The sequence below is a fragment of the Agelaius tricolor genome, unplaced genomic scaffold, assembly GCF_023055355.1.
Source record: "Agelaius tricolor isolate 1412-34295 unplaced genomic scaffold, bAgeTri1.0.p SCAF_23, whole genome shotgun sequence".
Taxonomy (NCBI): Eukaryota; Metazoa; Chordata; class Aves; order Passeriformes; family Icteridae; genus Agelaius; species Agelaius tricolor.
The window spans coordinates 10,949,940-10,964,823 of record NW_027269283.1 but is presented as its reverse complement, the minus strand read 5'-3'; the positions used below and the strand labels follow the sequence as shown (position 1 = coordinate 10,964,823).

The 14,884-nt window shown below is 47.1% G+C and overlaps 1 protein-coding gene across 3 annotated transcripts in view; it reads right to left on the bottom strand.

The window, feature by feature from the left end:
* Positions 1-2,900: 2,900 nt before the first annotated feature.
* Positions 2,901-14,884, bottom strand: part of PMEPA1 (prostate transmembrane protein, androgen induced 1) — a 44,510-nt gene continuing 32,526 nt past the window's right edge. For 2 of the 3 annotated variants that reach the window (XM_071446603.1, XM_071446605.1), the window contains 3 exons: positions 14,283-14,437; positions 8,324-8,377; positions 2,901-8,236 (listed from right to left, as the gene is read on the bottom strand). In XM_071446603.1, the coding sequence (XP_071302704.1) occupies positions 7,670-8,236; positions 8,324-8,377; positions 14,283-14,437 (776 nt within the window). In that variant the 3' untranslated portion in view covers positions 2,901-7,669. The remainder of the gene's footprint in view (positions 8,237-8,323; positions 8,378-14,282; positions 14,438-14,884) is intronic. The other variant, XM_071446604.1, reaches the window with a different exon arrangement.

The window sequence follows — 14,884 nt, the reverse complement described above, 5'->3', positions numbered from 1 at the left end:
CCTGGCCAGCTGCCCATTCCTGCCTGTCCCTGCTATTCCTACCTGTCTCTGCCCATTTCCTGCCCATTCCTACCTGTCCCTGCTATTCCTGCCTGTCCCTGCCCATTCCTACCTGTCCCTGCTATTCCTACCTGTCTCTGCCCATTCCTGCCTGTCCCTGAGCAGGGCCCCTGAGTCTTCCTGCACAGTGTTCCAAGGAGAGGGCAGAGCTGTCTGCAGGGCTCCTGAGAGGGGAAGGAGGGAGGGAGAATCAGTTTTGACCCCATCAGACCTTAAATGAAGGGACCCTTGGGCAGTAGGGCAGTAATTATTTCCTCTTCTCTCCTGTCTGCTCTTTTGCTTTTGCTAATACTGTTACACAGCCCTGTTTTATGCCAAAGCAGTGGGAATTTGTTCACTTTTTTTTTTTTTTTTAATTTTTAAGGGATAGCAGCAAATGTTTGGAGTAAATTCCCATTACATTTGGGAGAGTCAACAGCAGGATCCCTGTGAGAGCACGTTGCTTTCTTAACAAATCTCAGTGAAACCCATCACTGCAGGGAGAATCTGCTTCCAGCCACTTTACTCAGGGTTTCTATCCCTGGTCAAGGCTTCCCTTCCCTCAGTGGTGAGACAGGGCTCTGCCTGCACAGCACGGAGGAAAAAACCTCCAATAAATCAACCCAGGGAAATGCAGCTTGAGCAGGCTAAAAAGCGAGAGGCTGATGCCAGGTTTCACCCTTCCCCACCCCAAAGCACCCCAAGCCATCCCTGTCCTGCCTGGGAGGGAATCGCTGGTGGGAGCATCCCTGAGCACCAGGACTAGAGCTGGGCAAGCCCCAGAGGGGTTTTGCTTCGTGCCCTGAAGACACAAACCAGATTAAACACAGGCATGAGCAATGAATCATCTGCCAGGAGAGCAGGAGCAGGATGGACAGCACTCCCAAGGATGGCAGAGAGGCAGAGCTGGATCAGGACAAACAGGGAAAATATAGAGACAAAAGAGAGAGGGGGAAAAAAAAAGTGCTTTTATGAGGTTTAAATTCTCTGCAGTTGGAATTTGCACCTTCCAGCCAGGGCACCATGGAGCCCACAAGAGCTGCAAGAGGAGCTTCAATGCTGGAAGCACAGGGAAAATCTGAACCTGATTTCTTAACTCCCATTCCACTTGCAGCACAGAAATCTGTTTAAAATCAAAGGCTTTGTTACCTGTGGTTTCCAAAAGTCACAAAACTGTTTCTTCCACTGAGCTGAGAAAAAAAAAAAACCCCGACTGAAACCCAAAAATTTTAAAATAATCTTTTGCCAATCAGTGGTGCTGCAGTGTCCCCAGATCTCCTCAGCAGACATGGAAAGGTAGCTAAGTAACAGCTACCTCTGCCCATTCCCACGCACTGCACTGGTTGAACTTGATTTTTTTGTCATTTAAAAAAATTCTCTTTTGGAAAATGTGGTTTCAGCTGAGCTCTCTTTTTCTGTGGGAAGATGTTGGTTTCAGCTGTGATTCCAAAAATGTAATTTTGAAACAGCCATTCAAACCAAACCCTGCCCTTCCCCTGTCTCACCATGCCTGGGGCAAGGTGGATGTATTCCACCTGGATATTTGTGATCCTGGGGTTGGGGCAGGGGCATTGCCTGCTCTCAGAAATTTTGTGTTTTGGTGCTTCTTTGGGCATGAGATGGGAAAGAGGGTTTGGAGCTGCTCAAGCCAGCGCTGGGGTCACAGCATTGGCACAGCCTTAAAATCATCTGACTTCCTACCACAGGGAAAAGTGTTCCAGCCAAGGCCAGCTGCTTTCCAGCCCTGTATCAGCCTGGGCTGTCCTTCCAGCAGCAATGCACAGAGGACACCAGGAATCCCACAAACAAACCTCAACCAGGAGGTGAAGGGCTGGGTTCCAGAATCGGAGCCAGAGGGATGGGTTTGGGGTTCTCCTCCCTGCTTTCATTCCTTACCAGAGATATTCTCCCAGCTGACCATCAGCCTGGGGCTGTGTTGCAAATAACTGGACAGGCAGAGCATCCCAGCATCCTGCTGAAACCCACAGGAGCTCCCCGTGCCCAAAGCAAAGCCAAGTGTCCACCACTTGCCCATCCAAAGCAGCTGGAGGAGCTGCTTGTCAAAGCCAGGGGCCACTTTTAACTTTTGTAACACTTTGAACAGTGCTGCCACCTGAAATAGAGGTTTGTGACCAGCCAGAGAGGAGGGCTTGGGCAGAGCTGGCAGCAAACCCCAGGGATTAATGACTCCACATTCCCCCAGGGGGAAACCCGAGGTCTGGGGGAATCTACAGGACATCCATCCTTCAGACACACAAAAGAAAACCCCCTGCAAACAGTCAAGTTTTCAATTGCTTTAATGTGATCACTGCAATTTGACCACAGTTTCAGAAAGGAAAAAAAAAAAAAAAAAAAAAGTCACACAAATTCTCTGTGCTTAGGATTTGAGTCAATCTGTGCAGCTCTCGTTGACTGACGTTATTCAAGTTAAAACCTTCTGACCATCAGTGACGTTCTCGGCTGAAAGGCAGGACCAGGAGTGTTGGACAGAGTGGTGCAAAGCAGGAATGCTTCTTCTGGGCTTGGAGCTGTGCCACCTGCCCTGCTCCAAAGGAAACAGCTTTACATGCACCTGATCTGCTCCCGAGGAAAGAGCTGTACGTGCACACACACACAGGGAGCATGCAAATGCACCAGGAACCAGCTACAGCTCCACGGGTGGCAACGCAGAGCTGGGGCCGTGCTTCAGAACAAGGGGAACCCACACAAATACCCAACACTGAGCAGATTCATTTTCCAACATTCCAGAAGAAAATAGGAAAACTGAAATTACATTGTGTTGACAAACCCTGATTTTTTCTTTCTTTTTTTCTTTTTTTTTTTGGGGGGGGTGGGGTAACAAAGCAAAAGGTGAAGGCAAATTTTCCAAAGTATTGTAAAATTTATTGTATAAGTATTGCAGCTTTTAGAATGACATATAATTGCCACTATTGGTTACTGGTACACAAGAAGCGTTTACAACAGATTTTTGTAAATTGGCATCAGAGTACATATTCATACTAAAACAGCAAAATATAGATAAGTACTGCATTGCATGTGCTGTCAATAGTTTACATAAGTTTAAATTGAACAGAACTCAGGATACAGGACTGCCTATAACAAACTCCAAAGCCAACACAATGCAACTGGAAGTTTAAGAAAATATTAATACAATGAAATGTGTCTATAAGGCAGGCAAATTAGGACTTTAATGTTGTCCTTCATGAGCTTCTATAGTACAGCAAAAATTTGAAGCGCAGTTTCTGGAAAACTTCTTTTTGTTTTGTTTTTATTTGTAGCTTTGTGTTGCACACAGAATATCTCTGAGCAGTTCAGAGACAGAAGAGATTAAAATTCATTCTGTTCTGGCCTAGCACTGTTAATGCTACACATCTGATTCAGTCTTTTCCCAATCCTTAGGAAAAACATTGGGCTTTGATTTCTTTATTTTTTTAATATAGCAGTTAGTGCAATTTTATAATTCAATACACATACAAAAGGGAGATTCTCCAGAAAGCAATTGGATTTCCTTAGACCCCACTTAAGACAGAATGAATTTTGTAACACTTATGGAAACAACACGCTGGATTAGTAAAGCTGAGTCTTCAAACCGGTGTAACCAAGGGTTGTGCAGGGAACACGTGTTTGACCAGTGTCAGCCCCAAATGAAACCCATCCTTCCACCCCACCAGAATCAACAAAGCCACGTTCCCATTCCAGGCCAGTGAGGTTTGGGGGCACTTTAGGGATGCTGTTTGCCGTACTGTAAGCTAAGAAACTCTGTAAGATCAACAACCCCTTTTAAAGCTAATGCGACTTAAAACTCCGAGCAAAAAGGCAGGCTAGGACATGAGGTTGCTAAGCATTAGCAATGCTTTGATTCTTCTGTATTTCTTTAAAAATAAATCACTTTTAAGGGGCCTGAATCTCTGTGCTGGCAGCTGCAGGACACTCTAGCACCGCTCTCCACTGAGCTGCACCAAGGCCAGAGGAACATCAGCAAGGGTGTGCAAAGCAAATTCCCTGCCTTGGTGGCAATTCGGGACACGGGAATGGGGAAGAAATGGACCCCGAGGCAAAAAGTAACATTAAATAGTAGTAATAATAATAATAGCAACAATAACAACAACAATAATAATAATAAAAAAAGAACAGACCGTTATTTCTAAACACCCATTCAGAACTTGGAGTCGATCTGGGCCCCAGATCTGGTATCTGCACTTGAAATACACAGTTCTCAGGACTGCAAAGAGAGGGATGGACAGAAGAAAGACAAAAGATAACAGCTGAGCTCTGCTGAGGAGCTGCACCCACTGCCTGGGACCTGGGGCTCTCCCACACTGGAGCTGCAGCAGACAGGGAAAGGTGGCAGCTTGGGGTTTGTGCATGGATGGGCTGAAAGGCATCATTTGCAACAGAAATTTGGTGTTGATGAGCCACCCCATTTCACACTCATTAAGCTCCCCAAACTAGAGAAAGAGGTAAATGAAACTGGACCCAGGAACTCAACAAACTGATCACTCAAGCACAGGGCTTGGGGTGACGCTAGACAAATAAAAGCTCACACTGGGAGAGGATTGGGGAGAGAGGGAAAAAATAGAGGGAAAAAAGAATTGGTTGAAATTTTGAGGACTTTCAAGCATGAGAGCTGGGTTCAATTGCACTGCATCTTCAGATCCTCTCCCACTACCCCTCTGTGCCTATCCAGCCCCTGCCCACTTCCCTGACTTTTCCACGGGGTTTGGTGGCCAGGTGACACCCTGTGACAAGACAATCTCATTTCTTAACAACCTCTGGTCCCCATACCACCTCTTTACTCACTGCTCAGTTTTAAACATGTGATGCATATTCCACCCAAAATCTGCTGAGGTAACCGTATTTTTTTAATAGCAAACAAAACTAGTTCAGATCACTGAACAACACCCCCCTCCCTCCCCCAAAAAAACAAAACAAAAAAACAAACACACCCAACCCCAACAACACTATTCACGCATTTTGGCTCAAGAGGGCAGTAGATATTATATTTCGCTTTCTCTTTTGGTTGGTATCTCATTTACAATATCCACCACAGATTCCTACCTCCCCGGGTAGGATAATGTGCATAAAACGTGTTCAAGTTCCCTAAGAACAGTCGGAGCAGAGCAGCGGCCAAGGGAGCAGCGGGTGTGGCCAGGCACAGGGAGCTGCTCCGGGAAAAAGGGACTGGAAAAGTGAATGCAAGGTCCAAAGGAGCAAGAGACCAGACGCTGGTTACTTGTACTGCTAACGATGATTCTGTGTCCCCCTCTCGAATAAGGGAGGGTTACTGTTTGTTTAATAAGGCACTAAATAGACATGTTACATAAAGGAAAGATACATTTTAAAAACTCGTACAAATTCACCAGTTTTGTACCTTTCATGACACACTAGATTTATTCCTTTGCATTACTTTATTTTTTGTGGCTTTTTTTTCTTTTTTTTTTCTTTTTTTTTTTTAGGTCATCAAAATTTAGGTTACGTGACTGTAAAACTATGAAGATTTCAAGAGCTGTGGAAAAGCAGTTTGAAGTATTGAGAAGGTACAGGACTATTTCTAGGCAGAAATAAAAAAAAAGCAAAAAGCAAAAAAATAATGATCAAACTTCAAGTTCAGCTATTCATCATCTTCTTTAAAATATATATAAATATTGTTCAAATGGTCAGAACTTCAAAACGGTTCTCATGGTTATGGGTTTTTTTTCTTTTTCAAGTAATAAAAAAGTTGCTTAAAAACAATAGTTATTGCCTTTATATCTTTCATTTATGTCACTCTACTAGATAGCATCCTGCAGGAAATCAAATCACACCCCCTTGTAAAATCCTCGCTCCCTGTGGCTCCCTACCGACCCCTCCTCGCGCCCGGAGACACGGGACCCACAATGGGATCTTTCCCTTTTGCCTTCTCCCCCTCGCTCTCTCAGGTTTCCCACTCACTCACTCAGTCACCTACGAATTCACCACGAGGGCGAGGCCCCTACCAGACACCGAGGTGACAGAAAATGTAAACAAGAGCAGAGCAAGACAAAGCGCTTCCAAAACCGAGAGAAATCAACCGCGCACAACGCCCGGCAGCGGGAGGGCAGCGGGACCTGGCGGGGAGGACATCCCAGAAAGGTAAGGGGGGGTTGCTTCTAAAGCCTTAAGCATTATTTTTGTAGCCTTTAATTAATACAACACAGGAGCAGATTCATTTCCATCTACTGTACCTGGTGCCTCTTTAGCTGGATAACAAACGTCAAAAATAGCGACAACCAGGGACGGCGGCGCCGCGGGACACGGCTGCGCCCGTTCATCCCAAATTGAGGTTTGGGAGGTTGAAACAAAATGAAAATGATGTTCACCACCACCACCACCACACTTTCCACCTCGTCCTTTCAACGAGACATTTAAACCCAGCTGAAGGGCAGCCAGTGGGTGCGTTACCAGCTCCTCACATCAACTTCCACAACCACTGCTTTGGCTCCAACAGGGCCCTTCAGTTGAACATGGAAAGAAATAAACCAATAAACACTTTTGTTCCTTCAGACACAGAAGTTTATTCTCAACCCCCACCACCCTCCCCTCCAAAAAGTTAGAGGTTGTCAAAAAAAAAAAAAAAAAAAAAAAAAAAAGGAGAAAAAGAAAAAATCAAGTAATTTTTGCCTGCTTCAGTCATTCCTGACTGCGGGAAGCAGGGAGTTTTCATTTTACCTTGTTACTCCAATAATCCTACCGGATGACAGACAGACACACACCAACTCCTCTTGCTTTGTAGGGAATGTATAAAAGCCGTGGCTGTCGGCGGCCACGCGCAGGGACTCTGGAAATTAAGGATTTGCATAAGCTGCAGTCTCGCTCACCGCTCCTCCCAGGGCTGGCATCTCCACTCCAGCGATCCTCCTCCCCTTCCAGCTACTTTGTTCTTCACTTCCACATAGATCCCTTAACAGGTTCATGGTAGACATGATAGAGGCTTTGACCAACACAAGCACTGACATATTTATATTAAAAAATAGTGCAAAATTTCAACATTTATATAAATAACTCTAAACCCCTGCTTTTGATTTTTTTTTTGTTTTTTGTTTTTTTACAATGTAATACATGCTTTTTGAGTTGGCACTCAAAAAATTGCCATTTTTCTTCTAGTTCAGAAAACAACTTTTTTTTTTTTGAATAGGCCTCTTCTAATACAAAAATACTCCTGCTCCTTACACATACACTTTCTCTTATTTTTAATATATATTTATATATTTATATTGCAGATCTTTAAACAAAATGGTTTTTGTGCAAATATTTTGTTTTTAAAGATAAGTGAAATAATCAAACAAAAAAAAAAAAGCATTCACACACAGCCCAACTAGAAACAAACAAAAAAAAAAGACTACAGTTGTATTTTTTTTTCCTTTTTAAACGTCTAGACACAGCTCAATAAAGAAATGTTTTTGCAAGCTTGGTAGGCTTGTGCATTCAGACCAGACATAACAAGTAAATATTTATACACGGAGAGATGGGGAAGGGCTTCTTTTTTTTTTCTTTGCTCATCTTCCTCAACTCTCTCTCTCTCTCCTTTTTCTTTTAATGAGAAGTGCAGAGTGTTTCATTTACTTTCTTGCCTTTTTTTTTCATTTTTCCTTTTTTTCCTTTTTTTTTTTTTTTAAAAGGGGTGCCCTTTTTGTTTCTCTTTCTCTTTGTTCCACGCCGTCGTCGTCGTCGTCGTCGTTGTGCTCTCAAGGCCATTGATCTGTGAGGGATGGAGTCTGCTGCCCTCCAAGATGGGGGGCATCCCGTTGTTGTTCTGCTGGTGCTGGTAGAAGGTGGAGCCGGGGTAGTGGCCGATCACCTCGCTGTAGGTCGGCGGCGGCCCCTCCATCCTGCCGCTGCTGCCGTAGCAGGTGGCGCTGATGCCAGAGTTACTGCTGGGGGGGCACGGCCCCCCGAACACGGAGTTATCTATCAAGTCACTGTCGAAGATGGTTCTGTTTGGGGGGGCCCGCACGGACTCCCTGTTGAGCTCCATCTGCTGCTCGGGGTCGCGCAGCTGCAGCGTGCAGGGTCCCTGGTAGGGCGGGGGCTCCTCGCCGTCCGACAGCGAGATGGTGGGCGGCAGGTCGATCTCGTGCTGCAGGTACGGGTACGTGGGCTGGAAGCGGTTGAAGCGGTCCCTCTGCAGGAAGGAGGGCACTGCCAGGCGCTCGCTGGGCCGCGGGGTGTAGATCTGCTGCTGGAAGGGACGGGAGAGGAGAGGACAGGGGTGAGAGGTGGGAGGTGCTGGGGCACAGTGGGACAGTGGGATGAGCGGCGCTCTCACCTCGGTTATGCCGGTCCCCGACACGGTGCTTTCCGAAGGCCACAGGCTTCCCTCCTGCATGGGAAAGGAGAAGAGAGGCCAGGGTGAGTGATGCCAGGGGTGTAAGCTCCTGCTGCAAGCAGGTGTCACCTAGAGGACACCGCCACCAACGTGTTCCTGCCCTCCCTACCAACTCCAGCCAGCATCTCCAACTACGATCACGTGTGCTGGGCATCGTGTGGGTGAGCGATGCCTGGGGTGTAAGCTCCTGCTGCAAACAGCTTGTGCCAGGTGTCACCTAGAGGACACTGCCACCAGCCTGTTCCTGCCCTCCCGCACCAACTCCAACCAGCATCTCCAACTCCAACCGTGTGTGCTGGGCATCGTGCGGGTACCTGCTCCAGTGTCACCACATGGCCACTGAAAACGCCCCTTCCGAGCAAAACTTCCCTCCCCTTGCACCTCCATCTCCATTTAATGGATGGTTTGCAGAATGAATGATGAGAAGAGCACTACCAAACAGCCCTCTCCCATTTGCAGACTTCCCCCCTGCCACCCCCACACCCCCAGCACGGTTCTTTCCTTGGTTCAAACATGCCAGAGGAGTATTTTTCAATTTGTGATCCATGAGCCGTGGGTGATTCACGAGACATCAAAAAATGCTCCATGAAATAATGACAAGATTAAAAAAAACCAAAAAAAACCCAAGAAAAAAACCAACAAAAAACAAACCAAAAAAACCCCCCTTACACCCACATTCTGATGCTCACAACCACAGACATCATGGGAAAATAAAGATAATAAGTGAATAACCAAATGTTAAGACTAATTTTGATTTGGCTAAAAAAAAAAGAAGAAAAAAAACTCTATAGCAACACAGGATGGTTTCAGAGTATTTTTTCCCAAAGAGAAAGTGGTCCTTGACTTAAATAGACTGAGGGAATAAAGTATAGAGGCTTTCTTACACTGGAAGCATCACCCTGATCCTGAGATCCAAACCTCAGTGCCAACAACCCCAGGCAGGGTGAAGCCACAATTTCCCCCAAACTCTGAGACTAGTTTACAATTCGTGATCAAAACAAACAAACAAAGGTTCCTCCCATCTGCTGGTGATACTCTGAGCACGCACAGTTCACCCCAGACTTTTTTGCCTTAGGAACTGCAATATTTAAATATTGCTAATATTCACATATAGCAACATCCCTCTGGCAGGCAGAGCTGGAGGAAAACAGCCAGAAGGCTTGTAATTATAACTTGGAACTTCCCAGCTCCTTGCAGGTGAATCTCCAGTTCTGGCACTAGTAAGCCAGGCACAGGCAGAAGTATTTAGCACCAGTGGAAAAAAAAATGCCAAGGGAAGAAGAAACCCCTTTTTTTCCTTTAAGTGTTGCAGTGAGAGGCTGGTCTGAGGAAACCACACACCTTCCTCCTATGAGAGCTCCTATTTCTCTACCTGCCCCAAACACAGCACCAGCACCACATTAAAATCTCCAGAGAAATCACACTTTATATCTCCCACCCTCCTGTTTTCTCATTTTTCCCCAATGCTGGAATGTACTTTCTCCTTTGGCATAGGACGTGGTATCAGGTACAGAGAGAATCCATCAGGTTCTGGGTTTTGAAGCTGAGCTCTGCACACAAACCTCAAGGCAGGGCTGGTGCCAGTGCAAGGAAAACAGTGATTAAATGGAAATGAGACTGCCCAGAGCCTTCCCCATTCTCCAAGGGGTTTTCAGGAGCACCTCCTTGGAGCAGAGGTGAAGTGCCACAATGCCAGCGGCTCCCTGGCCACAGCTGAGCAATGTGCTGGCTGAGCTGCAGCCCCATGGCCCTTCCCGAGCAAGACAACCCTGTTTCATTCCAGACCTCGGGACTCCACCGTGCAATTGTTTACACAGGCATGGACTGTTTAGTCTGGTCCATTTTACACGGATTTCTTGCCTGCAGGGAGAGTCTGCAGTCAAACTCCCCCAGCAGCCAAAAGATCCAAGAGGAACTGCATGTGCCACAGGACAAATCTCACCTCCAACTCTGGGCTCTGACACCAAAGGGCGCAAGGAGGATTTCCAGTGCCACCACAGGCGCTGCCAGCCTGTCACCTCATCCCAAAGGACACCAAAGCAGTGGGCAGGAGCGGGAAGCACTCCCAAAATTGTGTTTACTTTGCCGTGCCCCCGTGGCAGACTTCCTGAGCAGTGAGTACCCCGCTGCCTTCTGCTAGATGTTTTATATTTAACTTGGCAGTGGGCAGTGCCGTGGCAATGTCCCATCTGCTCCCCCCTTTCCCGGGAGTGATGTCAGCCAGCTCCCACGAGGGTGGCTGCTGAGATTCCTGGTGCTTCCCAGCCCTGCCAGGCTCAGCTGGGACATCCCGCTGTGGCAGGTGATGGGCAGGACTGCTCCACCCCAAATATGCCCTACCCCAAGTGCCCAGGCACCCAGAGCCTCACCAAGATCCTGCCCATGTGTTTGGAATCAAAGCTCTGGCTCACACACCATTCATCTGTTTGTACAGATGAGGTCCAGGAATGATGCCCTGGGCAACACGTGGATGCAAGAGTAGCAGAAACAGCATTAAAATGGGATGTGCAGAGAGAGGAGGAGCAGGCAGGAGACCCATTTTCTGTAGGAGCTGGATCTCTGCAGCCATTATTAACCACCTCTGCCAGGACTCCTGTGCCCATGGCTGATGACCACAGGCACCCAGTGCTCCCCAAAACCAAGCCCTGCCTCACACACTACCATGAGCCCATCATCTGGGGAGCAGCTCAGCTCCCCTAAAAACTCCATGGCAAGATTAAAAGTGCTGGAAATCAGTAGTCAGAGGAGGGCAAAGCCTCAGGGACAGGATACATCCCTGCTTTTAGCCTTTGGCTCTGGGATGGCTCCAGAGCCCCACTGAGCAAAGCAAAACTGCAGGAGCAGCATCACTGCAGATCCTCAGCCCCTCCTCACCCACCTCTGATTTTCAGAATATTTTGGACTTGAATCCATCTCAACAATGAACAGCCTAAAAAGCCACAGGTTTCTGAAATGAAAGGTGAGATTCTGCTGTCTTGGGAGCAACACAGCTGTAAAAGCCTCCACAAGAATTGCAGGACTTGCTGCAGAACCTAAAATTACTTTTAAATGTCTTTTTAGACATCAATCTTCAACTTTTTTTAGAACTACTTGTTTTAGTGATGTCAGAGAATTTTCTCTGTAAAGCTGCATGGTGCAGATTAAGTCTCTGAGCCTTCAGGAAGACTCATTTTCTATTTTGGGGGACACAAAGTACTGTTTCTTGGGGGAGTGGGATACCACTGTTACAAAGGTGCAGAGAAAGTGCCATTCTACAAGGAAAAAAGTTATCAGTAGCATTTCTTAAATATTCTTAGTTCTGGGAGATAAAAGGTACTTGTCATGAGGAGACAAGAGTTTAAGTACAGCAAGAACGGTGATGGAGAAGCGCATGAAGCAATACAAAAACTGCTTGCCAGCGAGAGCCGCATTAAAAAACCCTTTAGGGAAATTAATTTCTCCTTCAGCTGTAATTTTTGAGCTGCAGCAACAAAAAAGGACAACTCCAGCAGACCCAGCAGCACCCTGACCATGGGATGAACTGCTTTAATATTTCAGCAGATGAAAAGCGCGAATGCAGCTCCAGTGCCCGTCTGCGGTCACGACACCAAAATGAAGTTTGGGATTTAAAAAGTTCAGTGCAAGTTTAATGGATTGCATCAAGCAGCATCCAGCCCAGCGTGGCCTCTGCCTGCCAGGCTCCAGCCCTCCTTCAGACTGTTTTCCACTGACAGACACAAAAGGTGCTGCCTTTTAGGTGTTTATTATGCTGGGTCCCCCTGTAACGAGCTTCCCGCTCGTTAGCACACGAGGGGCGTCTCTGTCCCATCAGGAGGGTGCTGGGACCACAGGGAATCTCTGCTGCCACTCCACCAGTGCTGCACACACAGCATGGACACAGCAAGAGATGGGGAACAACCATAAAGATGGGGAAAAATTTAAAAATCGCCCAAAATTATACATTCTTATTTCTCTCTTTAGCTCCAAAAAAGGTTTGGAAGATTCCACATGCTCACTGGGGTCAAGCAGAGCCACAGAGGTCAAACACTGCTGAAAAGCCATTTAATCACTGATGTGTCTGAAGGCTGAATAAGTAACATAAGAGCTGAGCCAAAAAATGGCTGGAAATTTTGGCTTGGTAAAATTTAAAATAGAAAAAACAATAAAGGGGAAAAAGGAATTGTTTTTTAAAGAGTCAATTTTTCATTTAATCTGAAATTTTTGGTCAATCTCCATGTGATTTTCTCTTTTCTTTCTATGTTAGCCTTCTGAACTCTTTTTGAAGAAAATAAAAAGCAGGCCACTTAAGAACACAGAAGTTACTGTATTAAAATAAAGAGGGCTTGAGCCGAACTTTGAAAATGCAAAATGACACATTTGGCATTGTGCAGGTAAAACATTCTGGACATGATAATACAGTGAAAGAATCTGAAAATGGGAAAACAATGTTTCTGCTATTTTTAATAACTCATGTGCTCGGATGCCCACACCCTGCTGCTGCTGGAGGTGGGTGCACGGGACCGTAAGAGGAACGTCAGATTTCCGGGTGGAGCTGGGATTTGTGTGGGGAGCTGGGCTCTGAGCCCCAAAGCAGGGAGGTGCCTGAGCCATCTCCACCCTCACACCAGCTGGTTTAACGTGGGATCAGGCATCCCGTGGGATCAGGCATTCCCAGCACTCCCATCCCACTGCAGCAGGGACAGACCCCGAGCTGGGATCACAGCCCACGGAACTAGGGGGGGTTAATTGGGCAGGGGTTGGCACAGCTCTCCTTCCCACGGGGCATCCCCCTCAAAAAGCAGCCAAGAAGGGACCAAGAAGGGACCTCTGTCTGCTGTGTGTGGGGTGTGACAAAAACAGCAGCTACGAGGGACAGCCCTAGGCAGCCTGCAACTGCACTGAAGGCTGGCTTAATGCAAGATCTTAGATATCCCTCTCAAAAAAAACCCCCAAAAATTAGAGGAAAGAAAATGGAAAAATAGAAGAAAAAAACCCCGAGCAATCTCTGTATTTGATCTTTTTCCTGCAGCAAGTATGGATTTGATTCAGGGGAGCACAGCCCCACACAGAGCAGCACACAGCACTAGCAGGGTGTCCAGCCTGCCCTGGCAGCCTGCAGAGGAGGGGGCTTGCAGCAGTGACCTTGAGGGAGCCCTGTTTAAAGGGCTCTGACATCCTTCAGGGTGAATGCTAAAAAAGAGAATATCTGTACAAGACATCCCTGCACTGAAGACAAAGCCAGTGAACAGTACATGCTCACCCTCCAAGAAAATGTGATGTCTTTTCTCTATACATCCTTCTAAGTCTCTCTGAGCCACTACATTTGAGGAAACTGCATGAACCAACATCTGCCTTGAGGCTGGTGAGGCTTCCCCTCAAATCCCTGTCAGAGGTACAATTCACACATTTCTCCTCAGGCTTTTATGAAGCTGGGAGCCTGGGTTAAGAGAGCCTCTCACACATCCCCCTGGCGAGATCTCTGCTTGTCTGGCTGACAAGTGATTTCTGCCCCTTCCACCGCAGTAATGGCAGCAACACTGGTGAAAACTGGAGCAAGTTACTCAGGATTTCCTGCTCTCTGCAGGGCAGGCAGGAAGTTTTTATACAGATGCCTGAGATTAACTGGAGCCAAAGGACTGGATAGTTTGGGACTGCTAAACCAAGGCATATGAACCCCAAGCAGCTGAGGGTGGTGGTTTCAGGACATGCCAAGAACAGCCTCGTGCAGTCACTTCACTGATGTAAAATCCAAATTGCAAAGCTCAGGGCAAAGGCAGAGGCTATGGCTGTCCATACACACAGCACCCTGAAGAGCCAGAGGCACCCCTAAAATACCCCCCACCCCCAATAACAGAGACAGATGATGCCAAAGCCAAACACGACCTGGCACGTGTGGCTGGCAGAGCAGGGTGAGACTTACTGAGGAGAGGTTCTCGTCCCGCCGCCTGCCCTGGCTGTGCCGGCTGATGAAGGAGCGCGCAGAGAGTTTGTAGTGGTTCAGCAGACACGTGATCACCACCACCATCACCATCATCACCACCACGATTATGATTATCTGTACAAACTCCAGCTCCGCTGCAAGAGAAACAGACAGATTCTGAGCCATCAGGAACAGCAGCAGGTAACTGAGCACAAGAACAACTGAAGTGGCTGAGACAACACTGACAGCGCTGCACCCTTCCTGCCACAGCTCTCACACGTGGGCTCTGTGTGCCCTGAGCCCACAAAAACCTCATTCATTCCCTTTTTCAGTGTCACAGAAGAGTCTCCAGAAGGGATCTTTGCAAACCACACTGCAGAGCATTTCCTGGCTACAGCACAGATTGGACTTCCCAAAGACCTCCTGGGTGTCACAAAACCAGGAGCATCTCAGTGCCTCAAGTGCCTCTCGTGGGGCTGCAGAGCCATGAACCAACAGAATTCATCCTAATGAAACAGTTCAGCTAAAAGCAAGCTAAAGTTCTGCAGCTCTCTTCCCATCACCACTACTCCTTCCTCCGGGGAGGACCAGACTGAGCCCTC